The sequence below is a fragment of the Chelonia mydas genome, chromosome 18, assembly GCF_015237465.2.
Source record: "Chelonia mydas isolate rCheMyd1 chromosome 18, rCheMyd1.pri.v2, whole genome shotgun sequence".
NCBI lineage: Eukaryota > Metazoa > Chordata > Testudines > Cheloniidae > Chelonia > Chelonia mydas.
The window spans coordinates 18,427,071-18,448,609 of record NC_051258.2 but is presented as its reverse complement, the minus strand read 5'-3'; the positions used below and the strand labels follow the sequence as shown (position 1 = coordinate 18,448,609).

Genomic DNA, 21,539 nt, shown 5'->3' with positions numbered 1-21,539 from the left:
CGGACAGGGCAACCCCTTGTGGTAAGGTGAGGCCCTGAAACATAAACCCTTGTATCAGAGGCCCGGTATGAGGCCTAAAGCCTGAACTAAAGGAATGGTCAAGACTTTGTTAACATAAAGCAAAGTTAACCTGTGAGCCAGAGGCAGGCCCTGCTCACAGAAGCTGGCAAGGAAAGAGCTGATGCTGCAAAAATACACAGACCTACAAGGTACTGGACACTAGAGGTACAAACATGTGCCAGGATGGTACCAGAACACTCCGATACTCGCACATTCCACACAGAGAACAAGGAACAGGCGGACCCATCCTAAAGACAGGGGCAAAGGGGTAATATGAAGGCTAGAGTAGTTTTGTTCGAACCAACATGTACAAGCTGATAGGCAGTACCTTACTATGGAGAGGGGTTGTACCTCAATACGTCAGGAGTGAGGTGTAACTCGTTTGCACCCGTGTATAAGAATTTACCCCTGAAAAGTTGCCTTGTCACGCCTAGGGAGCAGTGGTAAATCCCACAGCTGACGGAGTTGTCCATAGTCAGGGAGCACATATGTACTAGCAGAACTGTACACATCTGATCTGGGGAGCGAGAAACTGTGTTTCGTTTGGCAATAAACCTGGCCGGGTGCCTTCGTACCTTATCGGAGTCTATGGTCATTGGGGGTTCTCTCGGGTCTGCTGTGTCAGTGATCTGCAGAGCCGGGGCTGCACACAGAGGGAAGACACCCAGGCAGCCGACTGTTATCAGCACTGAACAGAACAGAGCACCACACCGGTGACATCTGACAACACCCCTGCTTCCAGGAATCTTGGCCCACCACCGTTCCTAGGGTGGAACTCTGCCTCCAGCCTTGGCTCTACTCAGAGACCAAGGCAAAGAGCAAACTCCTGCTGCCTCTCGGCCAGCTCCAGCTCCTTCAGAGCTGCCTCTACACACACCTTTGCATAACAGAACGGTCAGTTCAAGTGCATGAGCCAAAGCCCATTGAAATCAATGAGAGTCTTTCTAGTATCTTCAATGGGTTTTGGATCTGGCCCTCCATTGAACAGACAGCACAAGGAATGACAAGAGACCCTGGTGGATGAAAGTAGGGGCAGGGAGAGAAAACGCTCAAATGTTTTCTCATTCTTATGGCTGCACTGCAAGGGTCAAAGAACCCCGAGAAGTGCCGTCAGCCACGGCTCTCTCCTCCTGGCTCCCCTGCAGGGGCAGTCCCCAGCTCCTGTGGTTGGCACGAACACCTTTTTCCTGCAAGAGGCTAAGAAGATCATCCCCCCATTTGTTTTTCACTCTCTGCTCCCAGGAGTCAAGCAAGAATCCAAGCAACTGGGGAGGGGGGGAGTAAACAGCTTTATGCTGATTCCTGTGAAATTTTCTGGGCTATAAGAAGATGTAAATTATGTGTAAGATTCTTCACAGCTGGTGGCAAGTGAGGGATAATCAGCTAATAAGTCCAACCAGGGGCTGCTGCGCACGTTTGTGCTTTGCCAGAATGAGTTTTTAAAAATACAATCAAGTGCTCACCATCAGCAAGGCCAAACACTGAGCTACATGAGGGGCTTGGAGGACCAACCCTCAGCCAAACCCTGAGGGGGAAATAGCTTGTAAAGTGGAACCACTGGTCCTAGTCGCAGGGGTTTAATGAACTGAGCAGCATGCAAGGCCTCATGGCAAGAACTGAGGGCAGGGAAAACTCTTGCTGTCTCTCCACATAGGCTCCTGGCTACTCAAGGCAATGCTTTTGCCTCTTCCAGCAAGCTGCAGTGCTGGGTGCATGTGATGCCTTACCAAGAGGAGTTAGGAGGGACGAAGACCAGAGCAAGGCTTTTGAATCCTGGGAAGACCCAACTGCTGTGTCTGGTTTGTTTGCAAACGGGAATGTTTGCAGCTATGGATCATTCATGATTATTATTGATTACTGCAGATGACCGGGAGTGAATGATACTGGCAAGGCAGGGGGTGTCCCGGGACTGCTACTAATTACAATAATCATCATCATCTGACAGTTAATTTGTGCTCTATTTGTGGTATCCTCCCTTTTTAAAAGTCGATTGTAACCTCCATCTGGGGATGGATCAAATGATGATTCCTGTTCTGTTCATTCCCTCTGAAGCATCTGGCACTGGCCAATGCTGGAGGACAGGATACTGGGCTAGATGACCTTTGGTCTGATCTAGTGTGGCCGTTCTTATGGGCTCCAGACCAAACCATTTCTTTTTTGGTGTTTAGAGGGATGAAATATTTTGTTCTAAAGGTGTGGGTGATATCACAGCATCGAGGCAAAATACTTCCTTGCATTGGCAACCCTGCAGGGCAGCAAGGTGACTCTAGATACCCATTACCTCACACCTGCTCTTGTGATTCTACCTCACTCACTTGTCCCTTTGCATCATAGCAACAGGGGGCGAAGACCCTATTTTCTTTCCTGGGAGACAGACACAGCTGCTCAAGGCCTCCATTCCCCATTGCAGTACTGGGGTAAGAATACATTCCTGGGATGCTGCAAGACCTAGACAGGGCATAGAATAGAAATGGATCCAACCCACAAAACTCAGATCCAAGTTTCCTCAGAGTGGAGAGGTGCTTGGATTTGGGATGTGACGGATATTCCAGCCTTATGTTTACCTAGGGCCCAGCCTTTAAGGTTGGGTCTAGGTTCAGATCCATATTATAAGAGGGGACCTGGAATTTGGATTCAGACCCATCTGTGGCAGTCTGAGAGTCTTAGGAGACAGGTGCTGTATAGAAGCGCAAAGCGCTGCCTTCTGCTCTCTTCTGACAGTTCCATTCTCACGCTGTGTTAGTCACAAACTCTGGAAAATTCAAATACTAATAATGGAGGATGCACTGAGCTTGGGGATGGCGGGAAGACGCATTTCCTGGTATGCAATAACTCCGCAGCCGCACGCGCAGGTGGCTCATTTGCAGAGGAGATGGAAAGCAAGACAACAGAAGCTCAAAGAGCAGGAAATAAAAAGCAATGGATGTGTAACACTATTTATTTCCTACTGTGCCAGGCGGGTGCCAGGGTCTATGAGGAGTGAGCCAGCCCCTGTGGATTAGGAGAGCTTCACTTAGTTATTATATACAACACTGCAACTCTCACCAGTGCAATGTCCTCACCGTGCTGCTCTCTCTCTCTACATGCCCTTGGAGTAGCTTTATTTACTTTGGGCCCAGCTGACCCGTATCACTAGTCTGGCTTGTGCCTCAGTAACAGCAACATTGTTAATACAGTTCCATCTGCAAGGCCAAGTTCTGCATTCAGTTACCCCTGTGCCAATGCTCAGATATCAATGGACTGGCCCGGGTTCGACTTCGGGACAAATTAGTAGACAATGAGGTTTGCCTGTTAGTAATTGAGGATGGAATTTGACCTGCAGGGTCTTAATTAGTGATGATGATGCTTGAGCCAGAATGAACTCCACCTCTGATCACAAGTGGAGGTTTCAGGATTGGTGGTTGTCATTTTTTAAACGTGTAAACCAGGTAGGGTGGAGCTGGAAGTCAGTGGAAAGTACTGGACCAACATGATGCTATTGTAGGACTCACATCTCAGAGCAGAATGGCAGTGTCCTCTCTCTGGCCTTTCCATTATTGGCCTTATGGAAGGATGCTGAATTCACCTGCCCTTGCTGCCTATTCCCTCTCTGAACGCCTGCTGCCATTCCATCTCTGGCACTTGCCATTCAACTGCACAACAATCCAAATGGGGCCCAGCAGAACGAGGTGTGTGCAGTATCTGCCAGGGCTTTGGGCTGTTACATGGAGTTAACAGTATAATGGGGGTAGTTTCTTATATCTCCCCGATAGATCTCTGAGGCCAGAGAGCGCTGTAGAATCACTTCACCTGTTATAGGAACGGGAATGTTTGCAGCTATGGATCATTCATGATTATTATTGATTACTGCAGATGTCCGGGAGTGAATGATACTGGCAAGGCAGGGAGTGTCCCGGGACTGCTACTAATTACAATAATCATCATCATCTGACAGTTAATTTGTGCTCTATTTGTGGTATCCTCCCTTTTTAAAAGTCGATTGTAACCTCCATCGGGCAGGGCCTGCCTTTTCATTGTGTCTGCTGGTATATTGACGGAAGGGGAGATTGATCAAAGGCACATAGTGCAATTAGGCGCCCGCCAACTCCCAGTGGAAGTCAGTGGGGTTTGGGGACCTGGCTCCCGCTTGTACCTTAGAAAATCTCCCCCACCTGTCCCACAATTTTTTAGGCAATACAGTGGGTGACAGCACTTTCCTGACTTCCATCTGCAGATCAGCTCTGGACAGCAGCATCCAACCAACCGAGCAAGAATGCAGAATAGGACGCAGAGAAACCAGTGTGCTAGCCAACAAGATTAAATGAGAGGAGAGAAATTAAGGCGGCTTATTAAACTTCTGTAGACACCGTGAAAGAAAATCCCACTAGAACAGATACTTGAACACATCATTAAAAGTCTTCTATGTTGCAGCATTCACCGTCCCCTGGGTTTACTGGAACACGGAGAATTGTCCAAATGTGCTTAAGAGACAGTTACTATAGACCTACAAGCAGGTGACAAAATCCAAATGAACCAGAGGGTGTTAAAATGATATGCAGGTTTCATAACTGTGAAAAAAGCCAAGTGGCTGGAAGTGGTTCATGGTTCTGACTTTCATATTGTGCATTAGTTAAATAAAAAGGTACTTAATCAGTTGAATACAGAGAATCAGATTATGAAACTAGATTAAAAAAACCCCAAACTAAAATGCATTTTAAATGCCTCTCCCCATTCCTTACCTGAACCCAGCAGGGGAGCTTAAAATAAACTATTAACATTCTTAAACTGACACACTCTGCTCTATGGGTTTCTAGTTTTAAGTACAAAAAACATACAGCTTTTCAGCCCAATGATAAATGATAAACATACAGCTTTTCAGCCCATTAGAGTCCAACTTGGTGTCTTGTGAATATTAATGGGAGCTGCTTTGTGTTGGTGACAATGCGGGACGAGTCCTGGCAAGTCACGCATTCCACTTTGCCAATCGGCATTATTCTTCAGAGATTCAAAAGATCCTGTTGGGCCACTTCAATAAGCGTTACCATAGTCCCTGTGCCCTGGGAGTCTAGTAAAACTTTTGTCCAACTGGCATTTGGAGTGATAAGATTTCCATCTGGGGAGATTTAAGGATGCTAGACTTTGCTTTATGATAACATTTCAATGTCACTTTAAAAGCTCTGTCAGAGAAGTTAGCCCCCCTAAGCTGTCCCTCCATGCATCGTGATCAACAAGTCACTAGTGATCATCCGATAAGGTGGCTTTATGATCCAATATCCAGGTCTGAAATGCTTGTGGCCAAATTGACCCTGACTATCTGTGGATCCGACTCCATTAGTATTGGATACCCTGCAACACAAAGCAGGTGGATTGTCCTTCCAGCTTAAATAGCGTGAACTGAGCAATATGCACCTTACTGCACACGGGGGTGGGAGGGGCATTTTTGTATGAAACCTACAGAGACATGGAAGAGCAAAGACCAAGGGCCCTCAGCATCAGAGCAGAGGTTTGCCACTCTCTCTTCAGTCAAGCTTAACCTCACCTCCACCACTGCTGCACAGAGTAAACAGTCCACGTTTACCTCCCCCCGTTCTACTCACCACGCGCAGCTTTCGTGGGCATGGGACAGCTCTTACAGATGAACGCTCCAGAAGGCTGCAGCTGCCCAGGACTGTATCTCGTACCTTCTAGCCGCAGGCTCCAATGCAGCAATAGAGACCCTCCACCGAACAGCTTGGCAGCCCTTGAGGACTGCTACAGGAATGAGCCAAATCTCAGTGCCCTCAGTGGGAGTCTTCCATTGACTTCAGTGGACTTTACATTAGGTCCTTTGTTCAGGCCTTTATAGAGGGGGAAGATACAGGGCCACCTAGAATTGTCAGCTAGAGGCACCCCCATCCCTTTTGAACCCACACACCCTGAATAACGGTTGTGAGGATATTGTGACACAATGGGAGGCCACCCTCTAACCAGAGTGGGCTGCATTTTGGTGGAACTGATGGACATTGTGTGGGATCCCAAAATGGGCGGCACCTTGGAAAGGTGGTCCATTAAATGGCATGTATCATGGAAGTGAAAAACGGGGAATTAGGCACATTTCCATAACAATCTTATCGGGAGCATAAGAAATCCGGGGAACTTCTCTTGTTTGGCTGCAGCTAAACAGTCTGGAAGCTGAAAAAGGTTAAATGCTTTTATTTGAGTAGTGTCAGACGGCTTTACAAATAGATTTTAAAATTTTGAACTATCCAGAGAGGAATCGTTACAAACAAAAACAAAAATACCCCCAATAAAAGGGACTAGGCAAATAAAATTAAAACTTTAGCTCCATTTTAAAAACACATCTCAACAAACATTCTCCTCCCACACCAATAAAATGTACATCTCGTCTCAAACAACAAATGATAATCCTGACAAAAATAATCTAAAAATAAAAAAGGTTAAAAAATGAAAAAATTATTCTGTTTAGGTTGGGTTTCATTCTAAATATGTTAACCTAAAATTTGTGTGTGTGTGTGTGTATATATATATCTTTTTAAAACATACGCTCAAAAATCTTGCATGGCAGTGCATTACAGAAAAAAGTAAAATTCATCCTGAAGGTGCTATGTACAGCAGCATGGTTAAAATCTCACCTAAAAGGGTCAATTCTCTTTTCAAAGGAATAGTAGCATTCATTTTAACTATTGCAGACCTAAACAAAGTCAATAGAAGACATTTCCTGTCTGTTTTCGAGCACCTTCCTTCTCCCCCAAAATTAGGGTTCTGAAACAATAACTTGACACAGTTTGTATATATAGACAGACTGGGTTAAAAAGCACTGCTTCTGAACATGGAGAGATTTCTCTTCCTCAGCTTAAAAGAATGAGGCATTGGGGACTTTCACTGGAACATACAAGACCAGGCTGGGCGGTGGACTCTGCTGGCTGGATTATTAACACAGAAAAACAGCTATACTATGGTTTTTACTATCTCAGACTGCCTCAGCCTCTTCAGAAAAACAGCCAGGGGCCAGATTTGAAAGCCAGGCCTCCCTTTATGGACCTGCACTTTGCGGGAGCAAGTCGCTGTGGGCACCACTAGTGTCACACAGAGGTTTACCTGCCAGGCGGAAGCAACGTGGCTTGAGTGCACAGATAACTGAAGGAGCAAATTGGTGGTCAGATAGAAAAAAATGCCAGAGTAGAGGCTGCCAAAACAAAACAAGCCACCCCAAAAACCCCAGGCCCTTAAAACTGTAACCGTATCTGCAAACTGCTGACTCCACTGGGCCTGCCCTAATTTTGGATGTCCAATACGCTGTCATCCATCTCTTCACAGCCAATCTCTTTGGTTGCTTTATCTTCAAGGGGGGCGAAGAAATGTTATCATGCGTGTGGACATTTCACACCTCTCGGGTTTCCAAGTTTTGCTCAGACTGGAATGTAAATATCGACCTTGTTCAGTGTTTCCCAGCATTAGAGTTTCAGCATGAAGAAGACCTCAGTGTCCTGGTTAAAATCCGTTTGGCTCTTTAGCTGGGGTGTCAGCAGACAGGGGGCAGCTGAATCCGTACAAACTCCTTTTGCAATGCAGCAGGCTCCCTCAGGGTTCCCCCTCTCCTCAATGGGGCTCCCATTGATCTGGCCCAGGTTCTGCAGCCGCTGCCTCTCCTGCGCTTGCTTGGCTCGGTTGGCAACGTACCGCACCCTGCTCTGGCTGCGAGAGGACGACCTGCGGAGGAGCAAGCCCTCCTCTTCCTCCTCGGATTCAACTGGCTCGAGGCTAGTGGGGGAGGTGATGTCGTTTTCCTCCTGAAAGGTTGTCAGCTTCTTCAGCTGCTCGGTCAGTTGGTCCTGGGGCTTGGCCAAGGACCTTATACCTGAGGAGCGGCGCTGCTCTCGCATCGACTTAGTGACGAAGCTCCTGCTGATGCTCCGGTACTTGCTTTCAAAAGTGCACGCAATGTCATCGGAGGTAAGATCCCCAAGGCTTTTGGATTTTGCCTGGCTGGTCCCTGCTTTATCCTGGGCTTTGGACTTGACAGAAGACTGTTTGAGACTTTCCATGTAGAGCCTGCTCCAGGTATGCCTCCTTGGGATGGAGGCTAATGCATCTTGAGGAACCCTGGCCAGAGGCCTGGCGTGCAGCTCATCAATGGACGTTTGGCTGGCCCGCAGGTTGGGATTGGATTTGCTCTTGGTCACTATTGGCATTTCATTACCAGATGTCGTAGCAGACCGGGGGCGCATGCCCTTTCTCACAGCAACGGTCTCAATGTTTTCGTGACGGGTACCTAGGTCTGGAAGGCTTTTGCGAGCTAGGTTGGGCAGAGAGAGGTCTATCACAGTGTCGTTGGATGACATGCTGGAGGAGGAAGACATACTGTCCCGGTGACTGCTGGAATCTAGCTTGTTCCAGATCTGGTCATGAACAGTGGCATCAGAGTACACTTCTGCTGCCGGGGACAGGCTACTTGGATTTTTCATTAAGGCTGAGTAGTCAGAACTCTTGTGCCCTTCGTTCTTCGACCTCCTCACTAATACGTGAGAGCTGGTCAGAGAAACAGAAGCAGCCGGAGCCCAGGCAGGCTGGAGTCTCTGGAAAGCATCTAGAGGCAAAGCCGGCTGGGTGCTGCTATTCAGGTGGCTTGGTCGTGGTGGGCTGGTTGTGGCACCATCCTTCTGGCTTATGGATAAGGCAGTGCAGTTCACATCTGGTAACCTTTGATATACACGGTCTTGTTGCTTCTGGCAGCTTTCAGTGGAATGGACTGAAGTATCACTCGGTGCCAACATCCCCCAGGTTCGTTGAGGATACACTGCCAAACCAGACTGATCTTCACCACTACCATGGGTTTCTTCCCAGTCACCCCCATCTTCAAGTGGTCCCTGTGTGCTTCTACTTTTACCTTCCTGGCCCAACGTGCTTGTGGCTGCTGTCCCTGGAGTTACGAGCACTTGGTCTTTTGAAGCCAAGCCTGCCTGCGGTTCATGAGCAAGAGCAGCTTTCTCAGGCTGGTCTGTTGGGCTACTTCCTGCCGATCTCGATTCACTGGAATGATGAGACACAGGCCCTTGTTCCGAATCGCTGCTGGGGTTAACAGGCAGAGGGATGCAAGAACCAGCATGTTGTTTTTCATTGGCAACGATGGGCTCTTCGGTCATAGTTTCTAGGCTGCATAAAGAAGTGACTGACCTCTGCCTTGAGAGCTGGCAGACGCCTAATGGGAGGGAGAGAAAAAAAAATACATGGGCAACGTAAAGGTTAATCAAACTATCAACAATGCTGATTCACTTACAGATGCATATTTTACTCAATATCCCTTTGCTATGAAAACTGTCATTTGTCAGAAATGTTGGCCAAGATTTTCAAAAGTAACTCGTCGTGATGTTTGGTACCCAACTGAAGACATGCAATCTTCAGAAAGCGATGAGCATCAATGAGACACACAAAAATCACTAGTCACTTCTGACCATATCTGTAGCATGTTACTTCACTGATTATACATATCCAAAGAAGCAAAACAACCCTGGCCCCATCCCCCATCTGTTTGAACTGTTCTATCCTTCGGCAGCACTGAGAACGGCCAGCATGAGACAAAAGTCAGAAGATCGCAGCTTGACCAGCTGGTGACATGTTTGGCATCCATTGTAGTTCAAGAGGAAGGTGGTGCAGGGGCAGCGGAGGAGATGAAAACCCAAATGATTTTTAAAAAATCCTTTTCAGCAATTTGCCCATTTTGTTACTTATCAGCAAGCACCACCTTATTTTGACAAATGAATTTGTCATTTATTTTTCAAAGACCACACACGAAGGCATGCCGATGAAAACAAAGCTGACACTCCACTCTTGAGAAGTCACTGGAGTAGCCAGTTGCCTGAACAAAACAGATGCTCAGGTTATTTTCTTTATCCTGTATATCCTGACATACAAAACAATCATGCCAAAAAACCAAACACACAAACAAAAGGCTGCCCGCTGACCAAAATGCAAACATGCTCCAAGAACTAGCAAAGCAGCAGAAAGAAGCCAGGCAGCAGGTTTAGGAGTACAAGGAGGAGGTAGTTATAAGATGCCTGGAAACTAAAAAGGAACCCAGGCAACACAATGCTTGCATCAGCGACACTCAATAAACAGTTACCTTGAACTTGCTTGTCCTTTCAGTTCTTAACTACAGAGAGAGAGTGTGCATGTGGAGTAGGATAGAACAGAGGAAAAAATCCAGTTAATTTACGGAAGGCAGGAGCAGATAAAAGGATCGATTAGTGGGGAGAGAGAGGGAAATAGACACAGATAGTAATACATTTCTTGTAGGATCCTAAGAATTTTTGACCAACCAGAGCACACAATGGATTGCATAAATTGGACCCAGACCAAAGGTTTTTGTTTTAAAAAGAAGTTGGAAAATTTGTAACTGTTCAAGGAAGTTTTGGAAACATGTAACCTGAGTCTGAAACCACCTCTGATTTTTGCCTTACTTGACATTCTGGAGTTGCTATAAAAGAAGCACTAACTGGGCACAAATGAGCTTTCCAGCAGATGCTAGTTATCTTGGGGCAAGCAGAACATGACTTCAGCATACAGCTGCACTACATATCACACAAGCAGGGCATGCATGAAGCAAGGTAAATCAACAATAAGTGTAGACATATCTGACAGGTTCAGGGGCAGGTTCCTGCTGTCATCTGGATGTTGTCCATTCATCCATCTCCAGCCATAGTTCCTCGCTGACTGGGGTCAATCATGGGACCAGTCTAGTGGTCTAGCTGCATGAAAGCAGATGCCCTGCCAAGAGTCAACCTTGCTGGTTTCTAGGAGGACTGGTAAGTAGCTTCAACTTTCTCCCCTCTCCAGCCCTTTTCCTCCCAGGTAGAAGAAAAAGTCCCAAAGACCCAAATCTGCTCAACTGAAATCAATGGCAAAGCTTCCATTTATGTCAGCGTTCCTGGATCAGGCCCAAATCAGTATGTTTCCTAGACTGCTTAGGGGCAGGCAAGGACCCATGGGGCTTTCATAGCCCCTAGACCCTGTTAGTGGCTGCATACCAACTCCATGCCAAGCCAGCAGGCTGGAGGAAGGAAAGACTTCTCCCCCTCTGCACATCCCTTTCATAGATCCCCTGCACATGAACCATTGACTCTGGCACTGCCCAGTGTGGGGGCTGAGCATACTAAGCTTGGACTTCATCCTAGCTCAGTGACTGGAAGCATCAGATGGCTGTTCAGTGGCCTATATACCACTAGTCGGGGAGGGTGTCTCAGTCTAATTTCTATAAGGCAAGTACCCACGTGAAAAAATTCCCTACCAGTGGTGCTGATCAATACCACTGTGGGCGCTCAGAAGTGCCGAGGGCTGAATGTTCACTGTCCCGTTAGCACGGCAAAAGAACCAAGGCTCACACTGCTGCTGCCAGAGCTCTCCCTATTCTGTGGCCAAGCAGGGGCCTTCAGTTTCCTGTCCCATCTTTCTGGCATCTTTCACCAACACAACGTTTATTTCTGAAGTGTCGTTAGATTAGCCTATCTGTATTGGCTCCTTGGGGGTCTTTGCACAGTGCACTGAAATAGTACGTGGACGGAGAATGCTTGCAGTTTATGCAACCCTAATATTTGGTCACTAGCTCATCAACATCCAATCCAAATGCCTCTTTCATCCTTTTAAAGGTTTGTGATTCTACACTTGAGAAGTCAGGTGGATTTAATCAAATTTCGAGCCTATCTTAATATTTCTTCAGTGACTTAGGAGGCTGGGGTGGGGCTCCCGCCCGCTGGCACAAACGATGGTAAATGGTTCCATATGTTGCATCTCTTGGAGCTTATGAACAATCCAGATATACAAAGGGTTCCACAGTTTTGATTTAATTTCATGCTATGTGACTTGGCGATAAAACATAATCCAGATGTTCAGAGCAGATCATTTAAAGCAAAATTAAAAACTGAAATTAAAAAAGATACAAGGAGCAGCCTAATCCATGGAGGGCAAATCCATCTTGGCTTCCCCTCTAGAAGCTCTTTAGGCTTTGGTTGGGGCTCTCAAAGGAGCCTGAAATAAACTGCAGTGAAATTTAATGGGAGTTGGCAATAATCTTTTCAAAAGCACCTAAGTTACTTAAGTGTTTCTGAAATTTCACCCTGGATGTCTAACTCCCTTAGCTGCTTTAGAAATCCCCGACATACAACCTTAAGATGGCAGATGGCAAAGACAGGGAACAGTATTGTTTGAAAAAAAAAATCTTTCAGTTTTAATAATCTACGATCTCATTAGCAAGATAAGCAAGATTTTTTTTTAAAGAAATAGAATAATTTTTAATCTAGATAGTGTCCTTTAAGAGAATTAAAGAGGACATCCATGGTAAGCTCCCACCTTGCAGACACACAAATGCTTCACTTTAAAGCATGTTTGTAAGTTGCACTGAAATCACATGCTTAAAGTTCAGCAGGTACTTAAGTGTCTGCATTGTCATGGGGTTTATAAATTCATAGGGTTTAAGACCAGAAAGGACTATTATGTTCATCTAGTCTGACCTCATGCGTAGCCCAGGTCAGAGAACCTCACCCAGTAATCCTGCATTGAGCCCATAAATAGTAGCTGAAATAGAGAATATCTAGATTGTAAGTTCCTTGGGGCTGGGACTGTCTTTAATTGTGTGTTTGTACAGTGCTTAGCACAACTAAGTCCCTATCCTGCTCTGGCTTGTGCACTCTACTGCAATACAGATAATAATGATAATGAGGATGACAATAGTCAGGATGGACAGCAGTTGCTTTTCCAATTCAATCTCTAAGCAATGCTCTGGTTGGGAGTTTCAAAATTTACTTAGTATCATACTTTATTCATGATTAAAATCTCCACTCCACATTCATGGACGACAGATGGATGTGCTACTGAAGATGGTTTGCTAGGTATGGAAAGGACCAGTCTAGATCAGATACAACTAGGGAACAAAACAAAGCATATTTATGCAGAAATGTTTTTCTTTCACTGAAAAAAACAAAATGAGCTATGATGGCAAAATAAAAATCTGGGAGCTTCTAAGGGGAGGAGCTATGAGGAAGCCAAGGCAATGAGGTGATCTAAGGCAAATGGGGTGAAAAAAATCTGGTCTTACCAGTAAAGAATATAGGGGATTTACTTCGAATTTCCTCCAACTTTTGAATGAACAAGGCATTCATTTCCCTCTGAAGGGTGCCCACTTGCCTTCGGGAATTCTCAGACAAGCGCTTGGGGAATTCTGGGCTTCCAAGACTCTCTAGACTGCTTGAGTTGGAGGATATTGAGCCATTGCTGGCTGTCACCAAGTTGACAGTGCTTCCATACTTGCCACCTGATTGGCACGGCCACCTCTGCCGGGGATGACCTTTCATCCCGTGACATTTAGTTTCACCATTTTTCTTCCCTGGAGTCACAAAGGACTGAGTGCTCCTTGGTTGATCACTGGCCGTTCCGAGGCTGCTGCAAGTCTGCAAATCTGACCGAGGCCTGGGTTGCTCTGTTATACCCCAATTTTTTAGTTCTAACCTCTCGTCTCCCGTTATACTGCTATACTGATCATGGTGCAGCATATCTTTAGCAATTAGCCTGGTAGCATGGTCACTCCACTTGCATTCTAGATCGGGGCTCTCCTTGGAACCAATCATGCATTTCATGCAATTGGTTGCCACTCCGATCCTACCAGAGCCATTGACGGCGCAGCGTGCAAAGACGCTCTGTTTCTCCTGCTGGTGCTCCTGAAGACGGACCCTGTTGGACCTCCGTGTAGGCTCACTGAAAGTTGCACCCCCATGAGTACGAGTTTGGCCTTTACCTTTACCAGAACTATGGGCCTTACCTTTCAACCCTTTGCCATGTACCTCTCCGTTGGCCCCCTCTCTGGGAGCCAGCGATGGAGAGGAGCTTTCCGGCTCTTTGTCAAAGCGAGGCTGCGAAGAATCTTCCAGTTCGTGGTCTTCACTGGCCCCTTCAGAGCTGTTGTCTTTGGCGTCGATAACAATCTCGGGAAAGCCTTTCTTGGTCTTCTTCTGACTCTTGGTAGGGGCGCTGGCTGTCCGCCGTAAAATGTGGCTGCTAAAGGAGTGTTTGCGATGGAGCTGACCAGCAGCATGACTGTCTAGTGAGGCCTGTTTTGGATTTCTGAGAAACAGACCTTTTAAGCCCAGAGCTTGCTTGACCTGGAAAATAAAAGAAACCCCCGTAATAGAAGATGTGCATGTCTGCCCTGGCACACAAGTACCTGAGGTGCAATAAAGTGCAAAGGAGTGTTCCCCCTCCCCAATTCCTGTGAAATTGTCACTGCCCAGCACCGGAGCTGATTGGAAAATGACGGGGATGGAGAAGGCAAATGGGTTTGCAGAATTTCATTGCTGTTTTTCATTGAAATGTTGTTTTAATTTTTCCAACCAGCTTTATTCCTGTATTAATGACCCTTCTTTTAGCTTTATTCTTGTATTAATAATCCTTGTATTAGTACTACACATCTCCTTTTACAAGGAAATCCACAGGGGCAAGATACTGGAGAGAAAAACACTAAATAAGGACCTGAATTCTGAAAGGTGCAGAGTGCCCCAATGCCTGCTGAAAGCAGCAAGCTTCGGGGTACTCATAAATTTACAGCCTTGGGGCTCCCAACGATGAATTTCAAGGAACTTTTTCAAAATATTAGGTACTGTTTTGCTATCTCCATGGCACAGCTGGTGGGTCAGCCCTCCAATGTGCCCACAAGTGTGAATGATTCACACCCACAGGCTTACTATGAGGATGCAGAGCAGAACTTGGGGGTGAGGGGAGAAGAGGCAATCAACTCATCAGTGGAATCCGGGGTAAGTAGAGACTTACAAATTTGTTGTAAAGTTAGTGCTTTCCCTTAACAAAATAAAACTTCTTAAAATAGTTAATTTATATTTAATTTTAACAAACACTGAAAGTGTTTTAATGTTTAAAAAAATACTTTAAACAGTAGTAACCCAAATTGTAAAAAACATATTAAGAATGTACATTACAGCAACTTTGAATGTCTCTGGTTACCCCGATCAGCCAGTGTCCTGAGTCCCACAATGATGGCACTCAATAAACGGACAACATTACACCTGTAATGTTCTCAGCAACTTCTTAGCCAAGCGACAGTTATGACATTAGGGTCTGATCCAACTCTATTTCAGTCCACAGGGTTCTTCCACTGACCTCAATGGGAACTGGACGAGCACCTTAAAAAATAATATTAGGTATTGTGAGTTACTTCCTAGCTAGAGCTCTTTCACCTGACATTGCTGTATCTATCTAAGGCAGGCCATTAACCCCTCCCTGGTTCTCCAATGCAAAGCTTCCTAGAAATGGTGCAGGCTATCATTCAACAATATAAAGACGTCAGCTGTGCATGTCCAGGGAACAGCTTCCCGCTTTCACTGCAGTGTTTTACGTAGCTGGCTTATCCAAGCACCATGTTCATTCCCCCTCCAGCCAGGCCAAACACCTGTAACTGGCTCTGCTACAGGACAGAAGGAAGGGGAAATAGCAATGGGAAGAGTCCCTAGGGGCTGCCCGTGCCGATTGGTGAGCCTATACACTGTGCTGCACTTTTTAAAATCAGAGGCTCCCTGGACATCTCAGTGGACCTTTCTCTAACCCACTGGTGTTCGCAGAGCTCTCGCCTCACTAAGCCAGTGATGACAGCATGGATTTAGTCAGCCTGAGTGACTATCCCAAGCCTCTTTCCTTTCACCCTCATCCTGGGCCACCTTTTCCTTGGCTATGGACCAAGGCCATTCCTGTTGTGCCAGCTGCCACCAGGAAAGGCAGAAAGTCTCAGAGGAGAGCTGTGTGTCACCCTGCAGAGCAGTACTGCATGCCGTGGCACAGGGCTTCCCCTAGGCCCGACCATAATACAAATAAAACTAATAATATATATTGCAAACAAACAATTATTTTAAAAGGGTCACTTCATTTAGGCTAGGCCAGTCTGGAAGAAAAACCCAATAAAGGTTTTTTTAAAAAGTCAATTAAAAATTATGTTTTTGCAATTCAATAAGTCACCTGTAATACTGGAAACCCAGACACAACAGCACTGGGCTACTGCATGAGTACCCAGCAGAAAAAGTGAGTAGAAATATGGGGCTGAATCTCCACGGCCTTTCATCTTGTGCTGTCAGTTAACAACTGGGCAGAGTGGGTGTCAAATGCTTCCAATCAGAATTCTCCCCTCTCTAAGGCCTTGTCTACACTGCCACTTACAGCGCTGAAACTTTCTTCACTCAGGGGTGTGAAAAAACGCCCCCCCCCCAGTGAGGAGAGTTTCAGCGCTGTAAAGTGTCAGTGTTGACAGTGCACCAGCGCTGGGAGCTACTCCCCTCGCAGGGGTGATTTTACTACAGCGCTGGGAGACCTCTCTCCCAGCGCTGGAGCCACAACTACACGGCCACGTTACGTCAGCTGTGTAGACATACCCTAACTCTTTGCATAGGAGTAACTGAGCACATGATGTGCAAGGTAGGAGAGAGTCAGGGTCCAAAGCAGAACAGAGAGGTCCAGAATGATTGACACACAACAGCTGAAAACACAAAACAACAGAAATGGGGTCAAGCTAAAAATGTATTTTTAAAAATCATTCCAATTTTAATCAGCCAAGGCCTTCTTAGTGACATGGGTGAGGTTTCAATTTTTAAGCTGACAGTTTAATCAGACAATGCCCCTTCAATTAAAAAAACCCCACATGCCTCATCAAAAACAAAAATAACCCTGTCATTCAAACTGATCTTTACATTTTTTTAGTAACTGTAGGGAAGTCTAAAATAGCTATAAAATGCCACATTCTGTTCTATAGCACACAGAAGACTATCACGGGTGCCATAATAATAGCATACAGGAGACCATATATCCAGGCTCCAGCACCAGAAATGTTCCCGTCTCAAGGACGGATTCTGGCCCTCCCCACCCATGGGATTGCGTTTTAATCAATTCCTATCATACAACCTCCTCATCCAAATGTCCCTCATGCACATTTTCATCATTGGAGAAACACATTATAAACAAGCAAAGGCAGTCAGAGCCATAATAAATACATTTCAATGCTTATCCAAATGTTAAACACAGACAATTCCCCACACCCTCCCCCAGTTGATTTACAATTCAGTGAATTTTACAAAGTTTCAGCATTCCTATAAACATTCCAGGTGTACTTGCCAACTTTTTAAGTAACAAGCTGCTCATGCATAATAAAGGGCTCCTTTGGTTTTGACTGTGTGCTTGGAGCATCTTTTTATATAACTTGCTTCTGTTGATCTGCTCTAACCAGTTCATCCCTCCCTGAACTCTGTCTCGTTTGCAGTTTGATCAAATTCCCCTGTGGTAGCAGGGTAATCTCTGTCCTCTATTTGGAGTGTAAAGAGGAGTACACATGCTCTTATCAGAGGCCCCTATAAGCCAGGGCTTGAAATTTATCAGCTCGGAGATAAAGGTTGCAACTGATTCAGTGTCGCTAGCAGCTAGAAGTTAGCTTGCAGTCACTTTGGATCCGTTGCCCTGTGATGTCACAGAGGAGGTCACATTTCTGCAATACCATTTGTAGGTGCAGAAGTGTTCAATTTAATTTTACTTTCCTGCTCCGGAACACATGGTCAGATTCACCAGGATGCTCTGCCTGCTCTGCATGGCTTCAGAGCTAGGAAGCAGCTGCACACCCAGTTCAACCAGCCAGCCAGGCTGGGCATAAAGCTGTTCTGTGCGAGCCTATAAACCTAGCCCATAAAAATCATAGTTTAGGGACCTGATCCAAAACCCACTGAAATCAACGGGAACTTCTCTTTCGACTTCAGTAGGGTTTGGATCAGCCTTATACCCAGCAAGAGTAAGCATGTTTCTGTGTGAAGAAGAAACATACCTGTTTAAAGAAAGAAGACAGGGACTGATTATTCCCATAAGCCAACAAAGGAAGTGCAAACAGTACAGGGCAGGGAAAACTGAGGTTAAATATCAATAAGCTCTGTGTGGGCAAAAGAGATTTGAAGAGCTTTGTGTAGGTCCAAACTTTGCATCTGTCACCAACAGAAGACAGTCCAATAAAAGAGAATACCTCACTCACCTTATCTCTCTAATATCCTGGGACCAACAGGGCTATAACAACACTACAAACAAATAAGCTCTCTGTGAAATTTCGGGCAATAGAACAAGCTGTTAAGGGAGATTGTGGACTCACCTTCACTGGAGAAATTCAAAGCTAGGTTAAACATTTGTTGTTGAGCAACCGCATCTGATAATAACCAGAGCGGGAAAGAAATTATACCAGGCAAAATATGAAGTTTCCAAGCAGAATCCAATTGAGACAAGTTGGCAAGTGCACTCATTTACTACTATAAAATGATAATCAGACCCATTATAAAATACTTGCAAAATTCAGAAAAATCTCCAAACACACACACACACACAAATAACCCCAATTAAAACGAAAGAAAGTGGCCCACTGATGGAATGGGTGATGTGCAGTGAAGGGCCCCAGGTATCATTCTAGCTTATTTGGTGCATCTTTGTTAGACTTGTCATTAATGCTTGAATCAAATTACCGATTCAAGATCCCAAATCCAATGCAAATTTGGTTTAAAAGAAAAAAAAAAAAAAAGTAAAAACAAGAGTCATTTAGAAGAAGATCCAGAATATCTGCTTTCAGCTCCAATTCTAGCTTTTGCAAACAGTGCTGGCGATTTCCTTCTTCAAAGCCGACCTATAGAAATCAGCAACAGACCCTTTGGTCCTCACTGTTGACTTTCCCAAAACTTAACCACATTATGTTTAATGATATCACATACAACTGAAGGAAACGGTTTGAACTGTAGCTTAAAAAAAATGAAAAAAAGATAGGATGTGGAAGAAGAGACAGCAAGGAGGGGGGGAGGGGATGGGCTGGGAGGAAGAAAGATTTTTATCCTGGATCTGCTTCATAAATGGTGGGCTCTCTGGCTGATCAATGACCCGACAAAACTAACCAAGTAAAATGTCACAATCCATGTTATATGAGTTGAAGAGTTTCAAAATGCTAATAAGGAAACAACAATGCTAATGAGTTCACTGGTTAGAGGCATGCAGGTGTGTGGTGGTGCTCACTACACCTTCCTGAGTCAGGAGGGGGTACCTTCAAGGCTCCTAAAATTGCTCTGCTTCTAAAAGTAGACTTTTTTTTGACATAGAGAAGTCCACTGAAATCACAAACAGACAGAGTAAAGGCAAGTAAGACACAAAACATTGAGGGAGGCTCTAAGAGATACGCACATCTAGAAAAACATGAGAAATTCCACAATACATGAATAGACTACAGAAGAGACAGAAACAGAAGATCAAATTTAGGAGACAGAACAGCCCATAAAGAGGTATTAGGTTAACTAGAGGTGCTGGGACACCCTATTTTTGCAACTGTGAATTACCGAAGAAGCGACAATACCTAAGTTTAGGAGAATGCTAGTTGCACTGGAGCAAATGGATCAGTAAGGATAGGCAAAACCAGAGGTTGATTACGGTTGTTCTGAGACATGTGACATGGCTTTCACCCAGCTGTGTGGGGAAATAGATATACGGTTCTGGTTTTGATCCATCTCTACTGATTGATAATTGTTTTTGAAAATTTGTTTGTTCCAATAATATAAACACAGCACAGAACCACCCAAAATTAACATGATCAAGGCATTTACACAGGTTCCTAACCAGAGATCAACTCGGAGTTCTTTTTCAAACTCAGAAAAAAATAATATTTTCAAGTAAAGTTGGTTGGAAAATGCCAAGAGGGGGAGGTTAAAATTTTTGTCTAAGAACATTCCCAATTTTTGGTCAAAAATAATAATAAAAAAACTACTCACAGATTTTCCAACCATCTCTATTTATAAGCAACATCAGATACAATGAGCCTGAATAGAAATATGGGGACATTTTATAGTACATAGATGTCTAAAACCAGCAAATATTAATGCCTACAAAGTCTTTTAGCACTTATATCCAGATAGAAACATGGAGTGGAGCAGAAGTCTTTCTGAAAAACTGGAGTCAACATCCTTTCAGTTTAAAGGTTCATTCCTCAGCTAGTATAAAACAGAATAGCTTAACTGATGTTAATAAGCCAATTAGCCAGCAGGTGTAAACTGGGCATAGTTCCAATGAATACACTGATTTACACCATCTCATGACCTGGCCCTAAATCTAAACAATAGGAACTGATCCAGTGATTTGAGACCAGACAAACCACAGAAACTGGAGCAACATTGCTAAGAGGCAGGAGACTTCAACTCTAACCATTAGCAAAGCAGACAAACAGAAGTTGATCCAAGGAAATAAGCAAGAAGTCCGAGCTAACAAGAGGTGTAGGGGTTCCGATGGAGGCTACAGTAGTCTTGTTGACGATAATCTTTATAATCAACTGGGAAATGGTCCAGATGCAGATTGTGGGTCAGATACTGCCATTTTTGCTCTTGTTGAGTCTAAACTTACTCCATCTGCAGTTCTGTTCATTACAACGAGTCTACTTACATGTCAAGGTACTACCCTAACATGAGGGTGGCAGAATGTGGTCCAAAGAGACTGGGGTGAGCAGGTGTTGTGCCAGGTGGAGACACAGGGCTGGGAGTGTTTTGTCTCATGTTTTGTAGAAGACATGATTGGAAGTGTCCACAGGCTCATTAAAAATCTGTGTCTTCCTGAGGTGAGATCTCAGTATTAGCATATAAACAACAGCAAAGCTAAAGAGGCTGCAGTGGTAATGAGAAGCAACAAGCGGTGTGTAATATATTGAGAACATGAAAAGGAAATAAAGCACTCAGAAAACAAATCAGCTCAGTAGATTGGAAGCTAAGAGATAAAGACATGGATGAAACAGCAAGACACAACAGGGGTCCTTTGATGTGCTTAAAGATAACTACTTGTGTAAGACAGCGTTCTGAAAAAAATCCAACAACCCCAAAGTTCCTGTAAAGGTTTAAACAAATGCGTCACCCTGCTGCAAATTAAAATGATCTATCAGCAAGTTAGTCGGGGGAAAAAGGAGAAATCAAGAAAAGCAAATAATTATACGAGACTGATCAAGGAGGTAGTAAAAGGGAGTGCCTGCCTTCAACTAAAGAAAGGCAAATTTAGATATGAAATAGTTTCCTAGGAGCAGTTAAACCAAGGAACTGCCACACAAGAGGGGGCTAAGGACACTTCAGAGGAGACAGTCCAAAGATTAGGGATGACTATGGTTTAGGATTCAGAGTAGCAGCCGTGTTAGTCTGTATCCGTAAAAAGAAAAGGAGTACTTGTGGTGGTTGTCTTCCTCTTGCTGTAACATAACAGCGTGCACTGAGGAGAGACTGTAGAACTTGACCTGTAGATGACCAGGGCTGAAGAGACAACTTCTCTGCATCTAAGAATCATATAAGGCAAACAGATACAAAACCAGAGACCACAAGCCAGTCCACCGGCAGCAAGAGGCTAGAAGGAAGTGGGCACCTTAGAAAGAAACTTAACTGGAAATTAAATGCCTTCATCTTATTGTTCCCCTTTCCATCCCCTCTGAT

General features: G+C 44.9%; 1 protein-coding gene and 1 long non-coding RNA gene across 6 annotated transcripts in view; one reads left to right on the top strand and one right to left on the bottom strand.

Annotated features, from left to right (window-relative positions):
• The first annotated feature begins 676 nt into the window (after positions 1 to 676).
• The window catches only part of LOC119563959, a 28,170-nt gene continuing 7,307 nt past the window's right edge, over positions 677 to 21,539 (top strand). The window contains exons 1-2 of one of the 2 annotated variants that reach the window (XR_006286426.1): positions 677 to 2,477; positions 4,274 to 4,553. This is a non-coding gene — a long non-coding RNA (uncharacterized LOC119563959). Of the gene's footprint in view, positions 2,478 to 4,273; positions 4,699 to 21,539 lie in introns of those variants that run through there. The other variant, XR_005222763.2, reaches the window with a different exon arrangement.
• The window catches only part of PLCH2 (phospholipase C eta 2), a 323,941-nt gene continuing 308,616 nt past the window's right edge, over positions 6,215 to 21,539 (bottom strand). For 2 of the 4 annotated variants that reach the window (XM_027832321.3, XM_043531627.1), the window contains 2 exons: positions 13,847 to 14,186; positions 6,215 to 9,238 (listed from right to left, as the gene is read on the bottom strand). In XM_027832321.3, the coding sequence (XP_027688122.2) occupies positions 7,494 to 9,238; positions 13,847 to 14,186 (2,085 nt within the window). In that variant the 3' untranslated portion in view covers positions 6,215 to 7,493. Of the gene's footprint in view, positions 9,239 to 10,159; positions 10,190 to 13,126; positions 14,187 to 21,539 lie in introns of all 4 variants that reach the window. The other 2 variants (XM_043531628.1, XM_043531629.1) reach the window with 2 other exon arrangements.